This window comes from Akebia trifoliata, chromosome 16 (genome assembly GCF_017979445.1).
Source record: "Akebia trifoliata isolate Shusen 1 chromosome 16, ASM1797944v1, whole genome shotgun sequence".
In the NCBI taxonomy this organism is placed as follows: domain Eukaryota; kingdom Viridiplantae; phylum Streptophyta; class Magnoliopsida; order Ranunculales; family Lardizabalaceae; genus Akebia; species Akebia trifoliata.
This window is the reverse complement of record NC_141390.1, coordinates 10917389-10934115: the sequence shown is the minus strand read 5'-3', so window position 1 is coordinate 10934115 and position 16727 is coordinate 10917389. Positions and strand designations below refer to the sequence as shown.

Below are 16727 nucleotides of genomic sequence, written 5' to 3'. Positions count from 1 at the left end.
TTTAGTTATTTTTTTCGTAAATCTAGAAAAGAAGACTAATTTTTAGTGAGGGCATGTCATTACTTTGAAGACACTAGAGTATCTCAATATTTACCAATTTGATAAAAGAGTGTCTAAATCACCCAAAAAAATTGAAGAGATCAAGATGATGTTCAACACGATGGATTGGAGAGATGAAGTTACATATAAATTAAAATTAATTTACGATAAAGGTTGAGCTTGACGATGTTTGTTTTTAGAAAGAAAAATAAAAGATTTTTAGATTCAAATTAAAAATGAGAGTACTTTAGTTATTTTTTTCGTAAATCTAGAAAAGAAGACTAATTTTTAGTGAGGACATGTCATTACTTTGAAGACACTAGAGTATCTCAAATATTTACCAATTTGATAAAAGAGTGTCTAAATCACCCAAAAAAATTGAAGAGATCAAGATGATGTTCAACACAATGGATTGGAGAGATGAAGTTACATATAAATTAAAATTAATTTACGATAAAGGTTGAGCTTGACGATGTTTGTTTTTAGAAAGAAAAATAAAAGATTTTTAGATTCAAATTAAAAATGAGAGTACTTTAGTTATTTTTTTCGTAAATCTAGAAAAGAAGACTAATTTTTAGTGAGGACATGTCATTACTTTGAAGACACTAGAGTATCTCAAATATTTACCAATTTGATAAAAGAGTGTCTAAATCACCCAAAAAAAATTGAAGAGATCAAGATGATGTTCAACACGATGGATTGGAGAGATGAAGTTACATATAAATTAAAATTAATTTACGATAAAGGTTGAGCTTGACGATGTTTGTTTTTAGAAAGAAAAATAAAAGATTTTTAGATTCAAATTAAAATGAGAGTACTTTAGTTATTTTTTTCGTAAATCTAGAAAAGAAGACTAATTTTTAGTGAGGACATGTCATTACTTTGAAGACACTAGAGTATCTCAAATATTTACCAATTTGATAAAAGAGTGTCTAAATCACCCAAAAAAAATTGAAGAGATCAAGATGATGTTCAACACAATGGATTGGAGAGATGAAGTTACATATAAATTAAAATTAATTTACGATAAAGGTTGAGCTTGACGATGTTTGTTTTTAGAAAAAAAAATAAAAGATTTTTAGATTCAAATTAAAAATGAGAGTACTTTAGTTATTTTTTTCGTAAATCTAGAAAAGAAGACTAATTTTTAGTGAGGACATGTCATTACTTTGAAGACACTAGAGTATCTCAAATATTTACCAATTTGATAAAAGAGTGTCTAAATCACCCAAAAAAAAATTGAAGGGGGGGAGGGGGGTGTTTAAAAAGATCAAAGTGGGGATGTCAAATATTCACCAAAGCATAAAACGAATATCTAAAATAGTAATAAAAAAAAGTGGGTCCAATAAAAAGTTGAGTGGAAGGGAAAAGGAGGGGGGATTGAAAACATTGGAATATCTCAAATAATCACCGAAATGTAAGGGTATCTAAAACACTCAAAATTATTGAGGGGGTGGCCAACTGGCTTGAGCATTAAGATGTTTAATTTTGGAAAGAAAAATTAAGAATTTTAACTATAGATAAAAAGAGGAAGCTATTTAAGTCATTTTATTAATCCTTCAAAGAAGACTGATGTCAAGGGTTTGTATGTCATCAGTTTGAAAATACATAAGATTTTATCTCAAACATCAAACAAAGGGTGAATTAGCAGATTTACCATATATATTGCCACGTACCACCATGATTGACACACACCATCTACCGAGTTACAATTTTACAAAGGAAGAAAAAATATGCAGCGTATGCGAACTTCTGCTAAATTTGGTAATCTCAGCTAAATTTAGCGATTACCCAAATCCACCCATCAATTATTCCCCAGGTTCCAACCTCTCTTCAAAACTCCATTTCAAGAGACAACCTGAAAACTTGTTCACTAAAGAAACATATAGAGAGAGACTCAAAAGAGATCTAAAGAGCTTAGAGCTTAGATTTGATGTCTCCACCACCAAATTACGAGTTTCAAGAATGGTGGAACAAGGAAAGAGAGAAGAACCATGGATTATTGTTAGATAAATCTGAGAACCCTAACTGGTCTACGGTCGAGATCAGAAGTCACACCAGCTTAGGAGATAATCGAACGGATGAGAAAGAGCGAAGTCGTAATGCTCGTCAGCTCTCTTGGGTTTGTCTTCTCAAACTCCAACAAGCTTCCAATTGTTTCGCTTGGTTCACAAATGGCTTACTTTCTCTCATTCGTACCGCCAATCGAAGAATCTCTTCTTCTTCTTCTTCTTCGGCTTCGACAAATTCTGAATCTCGGCTTTATCGGCTTATTAAATTGTTCCTGATTCTCGTCGTTCTGTTGTTGTTATTCGAACTTGTTGCTTACTTTAAAGGATGGCATTTTAGTCCTCCTTCGATGTCTTCGGTTGAGGTTATGGGTTTGGTTGAACTGGTTTATGCGAATTGGCTTTCCATTAGGGCAAATTATTTGGCACCACCATTGCAAGCTATGACCAATGTGTGTATTGTTCTGTTCTTGATCCAATCGGTGGATCGGATCATTTTGATTCTCGGATGTTTCTGGATTAAATTTCGCAGATTGAAGCCTATTCCTTTGGTTGAATTGGGCAGAGATGTTGAAAATGGTTATTTTGAGGAGTACCCAATGGTTCTGATTCAGATCCCAATGTGCAATGAGAGGGAGGTAAGAACATGTAGGTCTCGAATCCCTCGTACTAGATTTCAGATCTCTAGTTGTCCTTTATTTATTTATTTATTTCTATTTTGAAGGCAATGTTCTAGTTATTTCTGTAAATTGTTTGACAAACTTGTGATTTGTAATGTAGATCTTTCATAACACTTGTGCTCTCTTTAAGTTTGTTATATAAGTATCTCTTCTTTAAGGTTGCACATAGTAGACGTACATGAACACATGTTCATAAAGGAGAAGAGTGTGCATGTCTTATGGTGTGTGTTTGTATATGGCAATCAACCTGTGATAGCATGAACCATTGTTATTGGTTCTGAGAAATGTTATTTGGGCTGTTGGGTGAGCTCATTTTCATCTTTTATGATAAATTATTTACATAATTAACTAGATGTGCCACATCTTTGTTTCTTCACAACACCAACCAAATTATACAAATTGCATCTCTTAATTCAATGTCATTGCACCAAATGTCTCAAACTATCCCCAGGTGATCATTAAAATCAGTAAGCAATTTTTCATTCTTCCACTAGAAGTTTTGAAGTTGCATATAAACCTTGTTTTCATTACAAATTTGAGGACATGCATTTTGATGAAATATATGGCCCTTGACAGAATTAAATGGAACAACTAGATTGGTGTTGCCTGGCCAAATTAGTTGGGACAGAGGTATATATATATATATCTGATAATGATTTTGAACTGCAGAAATACGAAATTACAAAAAATCACTATTAATTCAACTAGGATCATAGAGTTTTAGGTTTGTTTGTTGATGGAAGTGTTGCAGAACATTTGATAGAGAATAAATTCATAATAAACTGAAGCTATTTTTTCCAGAATTTTATATCCATGTGAATGATATTGCATGTAGCAACGGATAATTTACTTTTCTAAGATAATCTTTCTTTATTTGGTCAAAGATGATTTTCTTCACTTTTTTCCCCTACTATTTATTTTCAACTTATTTCTTATTTCTTTAATTATTGCTATTCATAGGGCTGCTTTTGGTGTTGATTTCTTTTATATGACATAATATGTGAGACGTCTCTTAGGTTTTGTGATGCAGGACGATGAGGGGAGATGAGAAAATGGAATTTGATTTTGGAAAAATAGGGCATTTAGGAAAATCTGGTTGGGGATTGGGTAAGGATTTGGGTAGGATAGGGTAATTTAATTATGATTTTGTACAAGTATGACCACAATCCCAATGAAAATGGTTAAAGGTTTGTAGGGTAAGGAACAGATTAAGGGTTGAGGTTTGTAGGTTTCAAGAATCAAGAATCAAGAAAGGGATTTCAAGAATCAAGAATCCAAGACTTCAAGAAATCAAGATTCAAGAATTCAAGATTTCTTTTAAAAAAAATCAAGAAAACGAAATTTATGGACTGGGTTCTTGAAATGGTTAAATGTTTCTTAATCTCTCACGAATAATAATGCATAAAAAAATAGAAAAGATGGATTACTATGGCATCAACCATGTTGAATGCACCAACATTAAAAAGAAAACAGAAAAATCTTGTTTATTCCATTTATTATTTATAAATAAACCATAATACAATCTATAACTAAGGAAAATCAACTAAGAGTCCTAATAAAACTAAAATACCTAATTTTCGTAACTTTCTTTCTTAGATTTTCCACCCTAATAAATTTAAATAAGACTCATTCTAAAGTTACCAAATTGCCCCTAAATATTATACTAAGACCATAGGCCAATAAAATATGAAAAGAAGTCCCAAAAACATAAAAATAAAGTCCTAAAATAGAAATCTAAATAAAAACTAAAATCTACTCTTCAAGATTTAATGTCCTCATCAATTCTCCTCGACTAGGAAGATTTCGCCACTGGTGAAATAAAATTGTAGTAATTCTCATCTTTAGTTGCGTTCCCCATTACGTTGGGTGCATATTTAGTGTAGTGAGTTCATTTATATGGTTTATTCCCAATGCCTAAGAAGAGAAGATTTTATTGGTGAATTCTTTCAACAGATCAATTTTGTGGTGTTTTCTTATTGGATTGTCATTAGAGATTTGGCGTTGTTTAACTCTTTATTATTTAGATGTGGTAAGAGGTAAGACTAATAAGATATTTCTTTACGAGCTAACCATACTAACTAGAAATCCAATGACTCTCTTGAGATATCTCCCTCAACACCTCAAATCCTTTAGTGGTCTTCACTCCTCACAATGTCTCGAGAGGGGAGGGTGATCCTTCAATAGTGTGTTTAATCCTTCTATTTCCTCGAGCATCTTCCCTCCTCACATGTGTCGCTTCAAAGTCATCCCTATATCTTTATGGTTTATTGTCCATCTTCTCTCAATGATCAAGCGGCGATGAGTTTGATGAAAGTTGAACACAATTTTGGAGTATGAAAGAAGAGCCGGCATGGGCCCTAGCCTGCTAGCATGTTGTAAGCCTGTAACCTTTTAAGCAATCTACCTCGTTCTTAGTGAATACAACCAATTTATTAAGACTCAACTCATTAAACCGCTCAAGTTCATCTAGCCTAAGACCACCAGTCCACCAACGTAAAATCAACTCACCTATTTTTACAACGCTCACATCCATCTATCTATAATCCATACCCAACCCACATATAAGTCTAAGTCCAATGTTGTCAAATGGCATATGCGACCAACATAGGCTGTTCGCACATCGCATTTGAGTAACATATTCAGCAAAAAAAAGTTTTTGAAAAAACAATGCAGAAAAAATTAAAAATTCAGAAAAAAAAAAAACTCCAGAAAAATACTTAGTAACTAAGCAATGCACAAATTCCATATTTTCATTCATAAATCATAGTTCATACACCAAAACGTGCAAGTAAAAGACTAAAAACAGTCAATTATCAAAAAAACAACAAGTCAAATAGCCAAATAGTCATACAAATACATGAAATAGTCATTTAAATGTCTAAGTAATAACTCTAATAGTTAGTTTGATACTCTAGTCTACACACAAACTGTCACGGCCTCTCCGATGCGCCATTGGTTGGATGTGAAAAGGGTTGTGGAGACTAAAGGGTCGAAGTGGAGTCGTCATGTGGCAATGTGGGATGGCAGAGAGGAGTGCGATTAGTCCCACATTGGACAGGAGAACATTTAGATTTTGGTTTATAAGGACAAACCAGACCCTACATAGTACAATGTGTTTTAAAAGCGTGTAGGCTTCGGCCCAAAGCAGACAATATTGTACTATTGTGGGCCTGGGGCGTTACACAAGCATCCATAATCCATTGTGAAACATCTCCACTAAGATCGTCATCGCTTCCATTCCCGTCATCATCAGAGTCATCACTGTCCCCCACATGCACGTCATCCTCCCCAGTCTCCTTGTCTTCTAATCTCACCAATTCTTCATCTCCTTGACTTTGTATTATTTCATTTTCATCATCATTTTCTTCTTGTATCTTATCTTCGACTTTGACTTCGTCTTCTAAGTTCCTTGAGCGTCAACCAATGCTTTTTCTTCTTTGGCTTGAGCTTTCTCCAGGTGCCGGTGCAAAAGTTGCTTGCTCAACTTGGGCCCAAGTTAAATCCTCTCCTTCGAACACGGGCTTATCCCGTGCATCTGTGATCCACGGGTGATCTATGCTAAGATCGTCAATAAAGATGAGATCATAGAAGTCGGGATTCTCTTTCCTCAATTTTAATCGCTCGTGCAATTTTTAGTTGTATTGTATGAACACCAAGTCATTCAACTTCTTTTGTTCTAACCTATTTCTCTTTTTAGTGTGGATCTGTTCAATACAAAATAATATATATATATATATATATATATATATATATATATATATATATATATATTTATATCATTGCAAGAATTAAAGTATGAAGAAAAATTGAAGTGTTTTACTTAGTTTAATTCTTAGTTTTTATCATCTCAAAGGTGCTCCAATTGCATTCGCAGCCCAATGCAGAACATGTTAGGCCAAGGATCTGTATGACCAACCTCTTTAAACATGGATCCTTCATAACATGATCAACTCCATGTGTCGACCACCAATCAGCTGTAGTATACAATATAATTAGAGTAGTGATTAGATGAAAAATAATTAAATAAGTTAAATAACTAAAATCTAAATCTAAATATTAATTTTTTTACTTGGAATTTTCGTTGTTCTATGCCTTTTGACTATATATGTTCCAAAGATCCCTTTGCAATTCTTGTAACGATTAAACTGTGTCGATATTGTATCTTGTTCTACCTGATTAGGGACCATGCTTTCCAACACATCAAGAAATCCAACCATATGCATTGAACCCGCCTCATTTTGATTAACAGATTGGAAGTATATGGTTGGATTAAGGATGTAAGCTGCCGGATATAATGCAGATTTCACTTGGCTATCCCATCTCTTATAAATAATATCAATAACACTTTTATAATTTCTTTCATGATATTGGTATACTTCCTTAATCTTTTCAATAGCTTTTTCCATTGTATCGTAAATGTAGTTCATAGAGGGCTTCTCATTACCATCTACTAACCGAAGAATAGAAACTAATGGCATGGCATTATTTAGGGCCTTTGTTACACCTATACAAAAAGCCTGGGATAGGATAGTTTGGGCAACTAATTTTCCATTGGTCTTCTTTGACCAAGGCCCATTGTTCCATTCGACCGACACTACGAAGGTTCTAAGTTCAACCTTTCTCCTCTGTAGGCTTTGTAGTGTCAAGAAGGCCATTGCAAATCGAGTGATTGCAGGCCTAATTAGGTTTCCACCTATATGTGCTCTCATTCCTTGTAGTAACAAGGCATGCTTGTACGTAAAAATAATAACCTTCCTAACTTTAACAATGGTGTTGATATGCAAGTTACCTATGTCTTCCAAAGTTAGGTCTATACAATGTGTTGTACATGGAGATCAATACAAACGAGGGTGTTTATCCATTAAAAAGCGGCCTGCCACCACATATGCAGGTGCGTTGTTCGTTACAACTTGGACAACGTTGCCCTCACCAATTTCCTCAATTGTTTTATCTAACAATTGAAAAAGATACTCAGCCATGTGAGAATGAGTTGATGCATATATGGACTTGAGGAATTGTTCTAATCGGATAATTAACTAAAAAGTTAATTATTGACCAACCGGTTTTAGCGGTCCATCCATCAGCTATCAGAGTACACCTATAGATTTTTCATGATTCTCAATATCCGTTGATTAACCCCAAGATGAATTCTACTTCTTTTTTAAGACATGACTCTTATTTCATGATAAGAAGGTGGCTTGAGGCCAACTCCAAATTGACCTATTGCCTCCACCATTACTTTGAAGCTTTTTAATTTGACAGTGCTAAATATAATTCCAGCTTAATACAACCATTTGATTATATATTGAATGGTTTTCCTATATTTCGTGCTATGTTCAATGGTGGTTTAGTATTGACCTTTACCTTTCCCTCTTTGGTCAACCACATCTTCAGGATGTAGTCTACACCACTTATCCAATGGACCATGGGCACAAGCTCTTTTAGAAGCTCTTTGAGATAGTGGTGGTGGAACCAGTGGTCTACAACGCCCCATCGAGGTAGGAGGGGTATCGTAAACAATGATATCATCATCATCATCTTCTCGACCACCACCTTCTATATAACTTTCTAAATTTATGGCCTCATCTTGTTTCTGGTTTGAGACCTTGTCCATATACTCCATTAGTTCTTTTTGGATTTTGGTAGCAACTTTTTCACATGCCCTAGCTTTTGATCCCGGCATGTGTTCTTTTCTAGATTTACTAAATGTTGTTTATGGTGTGCAATGCAACCTTTACTAATATACCCACAACTCACATACTAGTAGATTATTTTCATTTGGATTATGGTAATGACCATATTTCCAACGGGGATCATTTCATTCAGGCCTTAAGGATGAATTGGCCGACGAGGACGACATACTAATCTCTAAGTTTCTAACAAGTAAAATAAAAAACAACTACAAAAATAGATAACAAATAAGAATTATTAACTGATAATTATACGTAATAACTATTAAAGTAAAAAAGTATATAAATTATAAATACTTCAACCTCAACTTGAGTAGTATTAGTAGAAGAGAAAAAATATTATGATAGTTGAAGCCTTGAAGGTTTAGCAATTAGAATGATAGTTGAATTTTAGTGATGCTTGAATGCTCGATCAATCTTGATTCTTGAGTTCTTGACTTGAATCTTCTTGATTCTTGAAGCTTGAAGTTGAACACTTGAACTTAAATCTTGATGATCTTCAAATTTTTATGAATGATGAGTTGATGAGATGACTTCACTTGAACTTGATTCTTGAATCTTGACTTGAGTAGAGAACTAGAGATATTTTTCTTTGTTTTCAAGTCTTGAGAATTGAGAGTGAGTGATAGTAAGTTGAGAGTGAATGATAGTGGTTAGTTAGTGAGAGATTTAAAAAGAAAGAAAGAGATTTTGAGCTTAAAGAAGTTAGTAGAGACAAGAGAGTATGTTGTAGAAGAAGTATGGAGGGTATTTATTGGAAAAAATGTGGTTTAAAGCAAAAAAACAAAAAAAAAGTGTCCAATGGGTCATATTTCTAACCGTTGGACAATATGCCATCACATACTTTCCTGACAACATAATCTCATATATGCGAGGGTGGCATATGCGATTTCAATTTTGGAAATCACACATGCGATCGCATTTGACAATTCCAAATCCATTCTTTGGCAACCCAAAAGCCCATTGGCCCACTCCAACACAAGATGAATATAAGGCCTTGTTTTTTTTAATTTTGATTGGTAAGCCTATTTTTAATGAGTTCAATAACTCAGTGCTAGCGAGATTTGAACCCAGGTCTCTAGTATCATCACCCAAAGACTTCACCAACTAAACTAGTTGGCACTTGTATAAGACCTCGTGTTACATATATCTTAACCTTAAAGCCAAACAGCCCTGAACCCTCATAGGCCTTTGAGTTCTTGACCAACCCTCATTTTTTGAAAAAAAAAAAAAGAGAGAAAAAAGAATTACAACTTTATGAAGATCATGGAGTCAAATGCAACGTGAACTGAAATATTTGGAGTCATTGTGTGATGACTTGAAACAAGCTGGCCACCTAATCGAAGAAATGATCCACAAAAATCAAATCATTTGTCTCGCGATGGATCATCTTATAGATCTATATTCAGGTGCAATTGAAGAGGATCATATCATGGAGGGTCAGAGTCAAGTATTGAAGGATTGGTCTAAAGATCATTCCTTAGAATCATCGTCACGGGAGCAGAAAAAAGATCCCAACCTCATTGAACATATTGAAGACAAAAGACAAGACAGATCTGATATGAACAAAGGCAAAATTTATGTAATCGATAATTTTGAAGAACAAGAAGCAATCGCTTTCGTGTTTTTATTTGAAGTGTATGTGATCAAGTCAACTATTTTGAAGATATTGTTTGTGAGGAAATCATCAACTTCAAGAGCATGCTACACGGTAGCAAATTAGTTAGGATTAGGATTTAGATTGGGGATTTTATTAGATTTGGATTAGGGTGAATTTAGAATAAAATCATATTTGGATTAGGATGAATTTAGAATAAATTCAGGTTAGTTAGATTTACAGTTTTTATTTTTTTTATCTATAAATACTCCTTGTATTATGATTTGGAGATCAATGAGAAAATTAATCAAAATCCTTTTGGGTTTAGGAGATTGACCATCTTGAATTGATCAGGAGGTTCGATATGTCTCAGATCAGATCAATCTGTCATCTTCTTCACTCTTGTATTTTATTTTGGTGATTTGATCATCACGTTACAAACATTGTCGTATCACATGGTTCGTCAGATTGAATATATCCTATGATCTTATCTAGTTTTGTACTTTTTTGGATTATGATGTGCAATCTTTCTCAAACAGTAACAAAACACCTAAGTAATTTTGAAGGTTGGTGCAGATTCTTTGGATATCCTCCATATTTTCTATTTTTCAATGGAGCGGTTAAGAGTGTGCAAGCATAGTGTTTTAACACTTGCAATAACTTTTTCTTTAAAAAATAACTCATGCCCGAATATGGATTTCCCAGGAACGCAGTGGGTTCCTGTCAATAGCTTTCTTTTTTTGGTTCTTTGAATGTTCTCTTCATAAAAATCACATATAAGAGTTGCTACACAGGTTTACCAGCAATCAATTGCAGCAGTGTGCATCCAGGACTGGCCAAAGGAGAGAATGCTCGTACAAGTTTTAGATGATTCCAATGATTTGGATGTGCAACTACTTATCAAGAGTGAAGTACAGAAGTGGCAACAGAAGGGTGTCCGCATATTGTATAGACATCGGCTTATTCGCACAGGCTACAAGGCAGGGAATCTCAAATCTGCCATGAGCTGTGACTATATAAAGGACTATGAGTTTGTGGCAATCTTTGATGCTGATTTTCAACCTGGGCCAGATTTCTTGAAGAAAACTGTTCCCCATTTCAAGGTGCAATTATATTCTTTTCTCTATCTTCAGATTGTTCTACTAGTACCACTGGCACTGGCTTTCACTTTGAGGAATTAGTTAGCAACACAAGGAATTAGAGTTTTAAATTAATTAACTGGCTGTGGACCTCTTCATTATATATTAATGGATTTAGGGTCGGGTTCAATAATCAATAATGTAGCCAACGTGTTTTGTTCTGTATGGACTATAAGTTTCAGAATGGGCTGATTTTTTGTGAGGATGATCTCTATGGCAAGGAAATCAGCCCATTTTGAAACTACTAACCCCAGTATACAAGTTGAAGAATCGTGGACTGTCAATTTTTACCGTTAATTTGTAAACCACTTTTGATGGGGTTAGAAGTTTTGGAATGAGCTGATATTTTGTGAGGATGATCTCCTCGCCATAGAGATTATCCTCACAAAAAATCAGCCAATTCCAAAACTTCTAGCCCATATAGGACAAAACATGTTGGCTATTTCATTGGCTATGTTATTGACTCTTGAACCTGACCCTATATGATATTTCTATTTATGCATGTACATGTGGTGGCCAACAAGATTTGATTCATGGAGAATATAGTCATGACTTAGTCATCAAGATACCACACTAATGGCCTAACCATCACTTGGGCCATCTTCACTTGTACTCCATTGTGATGTACTCTGTTTTGACAAGGATATCACTTTGTGGCATGACACAGTAATCAGTCTGCATAGCCCGAGGTTAGGCCACCATTTGAATAGGCTCCAAAAATCAACTGGAAAATGTGCACCTATCTTCATCAACCCAGAATTACACTGCTTGGACAAGATACTAGCTTTTCGATTGGGAAAAATGTTATTCATCTTATGGTTTGGATCATTCAGGTGTCGTGAATGGCGGTGTCTAGCTAATAATAGTAGGGCTGATCTTGCATTTAGACCTTCAGGTTGATGTCATGTGACATCATATATATATAAAAAATAAAACACAACTCCTTCGTCTCAATCTTTATACCCCCATAAAGAACGTATCTCGAGGACAGCTTTTATATTTGTTATCTTTTCTCTTATTACCCTTTCCCAGAATACCATAACTTTATTGCCTTTTTCCCTCTTTCCAATAATACCCCTCCAACTTTATTGTGTTTCCTCTCCTCTCTTTTTACAATAATACCCTCTCAACTTTATTATCTTTACTCTTTTACCCCCTTATCCCAAAAAGGATGCTCGTGCCATAGGCACGGGCAACCTCTAGTATTTCTATATAATAAAACAGGATTGTTGTCCTCCCCATAAAGGGGCCGGGATTTAATCTCAAAGATAGCTTTCAACTTTATTCCTTTTTCTCTTTTTCTCCTTTCCAAGAATATCCCTCCAACTTTATTACCTTTCTTCTTCTACCCCCTCTTTCCAATAATACCCTTCAACTTTATATGTTGTCTTTCCTCTTCTTCCCCTTTTCCAATAATACTCTTCTAACTTTATTGTCTTTCCTCTTCTCCACCCCCCCCCCCCCCTGCCTTTCCCTCCTATTTCCAATAACACCCATCTTAACTTAGTTGTCTTTCCTTTCTACCCCTTGAACCCAAAGACGATGCCCATGCCGATGGGCACGGGCAAGGTCTAGTATATATATAGCAATTAGTTCGCTCAGTGTTGGACTGGGCATAATTCAAAAATTGCTGATGGAAGGTTTTTAAACCTCTGACCTGTTACTAAAATGTGGACAGACAAAAGATTTGACTTTTAAAGTTCCTAAAGGAAGTTCATCCATCAGGCCACTTATTTATATCCTGTTGGTTTGCTTTTTTTTGGCTATGGTCCATCCATAAAATGTGCCATCTATTGAACATTTTGGATCTATTAGATGATATCGTGGTTGCATTGCTCTACTTCATATATATATAGGGGATAAGGCTGTCATATTGATCTGTGACTGATGATTAAATGGAGGAATAAGATTCATTCAGCTGACTCCAAATTTTTGGGATAAAGTTTCAATGAAGATTATCATGATGACTACAAAAAAATGAGGATGATTGGGAAGGGGTGGCGTTTTATAGAAGGAGATTAGTTCCGTTGTCCTTGATTGCGCTTGGTTGGTCATCTGAGCCGACCTTGTTATCTATTATTCAATGAAATTTTAACTTATCCAAAACAAAACAAAAATTGATGACGACAATGACTGAGAATTCATTAAGAGAAAGCTGAAAGGTGGAGAAGGCAAAAATTTGGAGATCAAGTGGTCTTTATTATTTCTTCCTGACTGTTTATTGTTCTTTATTCTTTTAGGGAAATGATGATCTAGCATTGGTCCAGACTAGGTGGGCTTTCGTTAACAAGGACGAGAACCTTCTAACAAGGTTGCAGAACATAAATTTATCCTTTCACTTTGAGGTTGAACAACAGGTGAATGGTGTATTCATCAATTTCTTTGGTTTCAATGGAACCGCGGGTGTATGGAGGATCAAAGCTCTTGAGAAATCTGGTGGTTGGTTGGAAAGAACCACTGTTGAGGACATGGATATTGCTGTTCGTGCTCACCTTGGTGGATGGAAGTTCATATATCTTAATGACGTGAAGGTTAGTTTTTCAATATAGCTCAGTTACATTTCCTCGATTTGTTCTCAAATTTCTATTGATTTTTTTTTTTTTTTTTTTCTGTTTTCTATTTAGTGTCTTTGTGAGCTCCCTGAGTCATATGAGGCATACAAGAAACAGCAACATCGCTGGCATTCAGGTCCAATGCAGTTGTTCCGATTGTGCTTCTTTGATGTTCTACGTTCAAAGGTCAGGACTTTTTCCTATACTATGGTATTGTAGCATCATCATCATAAGTACACTATAATTTTGTCTATTGCCACATCAATTTTTGCTAATGCCACCCCAATTCAATGTAAATCACCAAAGAATTAGCACACATCTTGGTGTGGCGTTAGAGAAGTTGGTGTGGCAATAGTTCTCTTTTGAAAATCTTGGAAGATATATTGTGACTTCCAGGGCATAAGAAACTTCAGTTTCACCCAAGAAAGCATGTCTTTGAAGAAAACCACTTTTTTTTTCTCCTCAAAACATCGAGAAATATCACAGGACATTTATAAAATTCATGAGATTTTATTGTATTTAGGAAAGATTTAGTCTTTCCTGTTAATGATATGATTCCTATTGTAAAAAAGATTTCTGCACTGCTGGTGCAGACATCCATCCACAGATGGTTTGTACATGGTCATTCCAGACTGTCCACCATGCCTGCATTTCCTGTTTTCCTTTTTCTGGAGTTTTTCCTATAAAATCCTGAGAGGAAAAAAAAAAAGAATATTTAATAACTCTCTGAATTTCCTTGCCAAAACATCCTATTATGACTGCTTACAACATGTCTTGGGCTAAATTATGGGTCTTTCAGAACTCAGATTGTTTTATGGTTTCACACAATCTTGGTTAAAATTTTAATTTTTGTTTAACTTGTTTTTTTCGTCCTTTTCTCATTACAGATAAGTTTGCCAAAGAAGGCCAATTTGATTTTCCTTTTCTTCCTCTTACGGAAACTCATTCTTCCTTTCTATTCGTTCACTCTCTTCTGCATCATTCTCCCTTTGACCATGTTCCTTCCAGAAGCTCATTTACCAGCTTGGGTTGTGTGTTACGTTCCTGGAATCATGTCTATCTTGAATATCCTTCCGGCACCAAGATCGTTCCCATTCATCGTTCCATACCTTTTATTCGAGAACACCATGTCTGTCACCAAATTCAATGCCATGATATCAGGACTATTCAGATTCGGGAGTTCCTACGAATGGGTTGTCACCAAAAAGTTGGGAAGGTCATCCGAGGCAGATTTGATTGCATTGGCCGAAAAAGAATCCGATCCTCTTGTAGAAAGCACAGGTCTGCATAGGTCCTCTTCAGATTCTGGCCTTGCCGAGCTCAACAAATTAGAGATGACGAAGAAAATGGGCAAAAGAAAGCAAAACCGTTTGTACAGGAAGGAACTCGCTCTTGCCTTTATTCTGTTAACTGCCTCTGCTAGAAGTTTGTTGTCTGCCCAAGGGATTCACTTCTATTTTCTACTGTTTCAAGGGATTACTTTCTTAGTTGTTGGTCTTGATTTGATTGGAGAACAGGTGAGTTGAACCTCGTAATTGTTGTTGCCACAATGGAAGCTTTTCTCAAAGTTGCTCGTTCAAAAGGCTTCATGGAGATCGAAGCGTGGATGATATCATTTGCTGAGCACAATTTTAGCATCCACTTCGAGATTCCAATAATCAAAATCATTCATTGCTTTAGATGTTCATACATTCTGTTGTGATTCTCGGCGCATTGTTGAAGCTCCCTGGTTAACTCATATACGCATTCTATTTATTGATTGCCCGAGAAATGATTAATATGTTGTTATTGTTGGTCGGACAAATCGGAGATAGTAAAGAAGCCATCAAAACTCATGGTAGTATGGAATCTCTATGCTGGACTGGTTGTTGTTTCATGTATTGGTGTTGTACACCTGATTGCCCATGTCGAATGAGGCATCATTAAATTATTAAATTTGTCAAAAAAAATTTCTCATTGAACCATTTGAAGTGGATTAGAAAATATATTTGTTGTTGAATTTTAGATTGATATATTTTTATTTGTTCAATATCAGTTTGATTATCTTCACAGAGCTTGTTTAGGTGGCTCCATTTTATGACATTTTCATCTTTCTTTTTCAAGAAGATATTCAAGTTCCTCATCATTTCGTGGACCCTATTGTACCGTTGTATTATGTGGTGGTGTTAGTCTCATGGATTGTGCTTACAATCTGTACCATAGCCAACAGCTTCTTTTAATTGAAGTTGATTAGGGCTCACAAATACATTAGGAGAAATAATAAAAAAAATTGGGTTTAAGGTTGAAAGAGGAATTAATTGCCCAAAGAACACACTTACACCAGCACTAATGGAGTTTGCTGCATAATTTGATTTAGTAGGGCAAAATTTATCAGGATTGATTTGTGGACAGTTCTTTATTGATCTATGTGTGGCGGAGGTGGACTGGTGCAAGGTTATTTTTAGTTTAATTCTATTAACAGGGTGGACAATCTCCACCCGTTTGTGTTTGTTTTTGAACGCTGTCGCTAAGCTGCTTTGGTGTGTTAATGCATCAAAGATTCATGTTGTTCGTTGACAACATCAACCAAATTTTTTCTGCTCTCACCACGTGGTCGAATGCTGGCTAGACGGCAACCTCCATTGCATTTTTTTGTATTGTAAAACAATGATCTCTCTCTTTCTTATAAAAATAGAGGAACGCCTTGTTTTATTTCTTTTTGGATCTATTTTTTTCAATTTTTTCCAAACATTTTTGTAAGAACATTTTTTGGTTGGTTTTTTTGAGAGATTCTATTGCTACACCAACTTTTACTAAAATCACCCCAAGATCTGTACTACTTCGGTGATTTCAAATGACTTGGGGAGCTCTTGGCAAAACTTGGTTTGACAATAAAACTTTTTTTTTTTTTCCTTCTGTTTTCTGTTTTGTTCCCCCACTTTTTTTTTTTTCTTCTTTCAAGAACATTTTTTCGGCGGGTTTTTTTGTCTCTTATTTTTTCCAAACTTTTCAAGAACATCTTTTTGTAGGGTTTTTTAAGAA

General features: G+C 35.1%; 1 protein-coding gene across 1 annotated transcript; it reads left to right on the top strand.

Annotated features, from left to right (window-relative positions):
- The first annotated feature begins 1783 nt into the window (after positions 1-1783).
- On the top strand, positions 1784-15670 carry CSLC6 (Cellulose-synthase-like C6). The gene is made up of 5 exons (XM_086427620.1): positions 1784-2686; positions 10810-11118; positions 13395-13685; positions 13779-13892; positions 14594-15670. The coding sequence occupies exons 1-5, from the start codon at positions 1973-1975 to the stop codon at positions 15230-15232; spliced, it is 2067 nt and encodes a 688-aa protein (XP_086283746.1). The 5' UTR covers positions 1784-1972; the 3' UTR covers positions 15233-15670.
- The last annotated feature ends 1057 nt before the right edge of the window (positions 15671-16727 follow it).

Excerpts from the sequence above, each read along its gene's own strand:
- CSLC6 (XM_086427620.1), top strand. The coding sequence starts at position 1,973 with ATGTCTCCACCACCAAATTACGAGTTTCAAGAATGGTGGAACAAGGAA. Across the intron at positions 13,686-13,778 it reads TATATCTTAATGACGTGAAG|TGTCTTTGTGAGCTCCCTGA; the intron begins GTTAGTTTTTCA and ends TTTTCTATTTAG. Across the intron at positions 13,893-14,593 it reads TTGATGTTCTACGTTCAAAG|ATAAGTTTGCCAAAGAAGGC; the intron begins GTCAGGACTTTT and ends TTCTCATTACAG.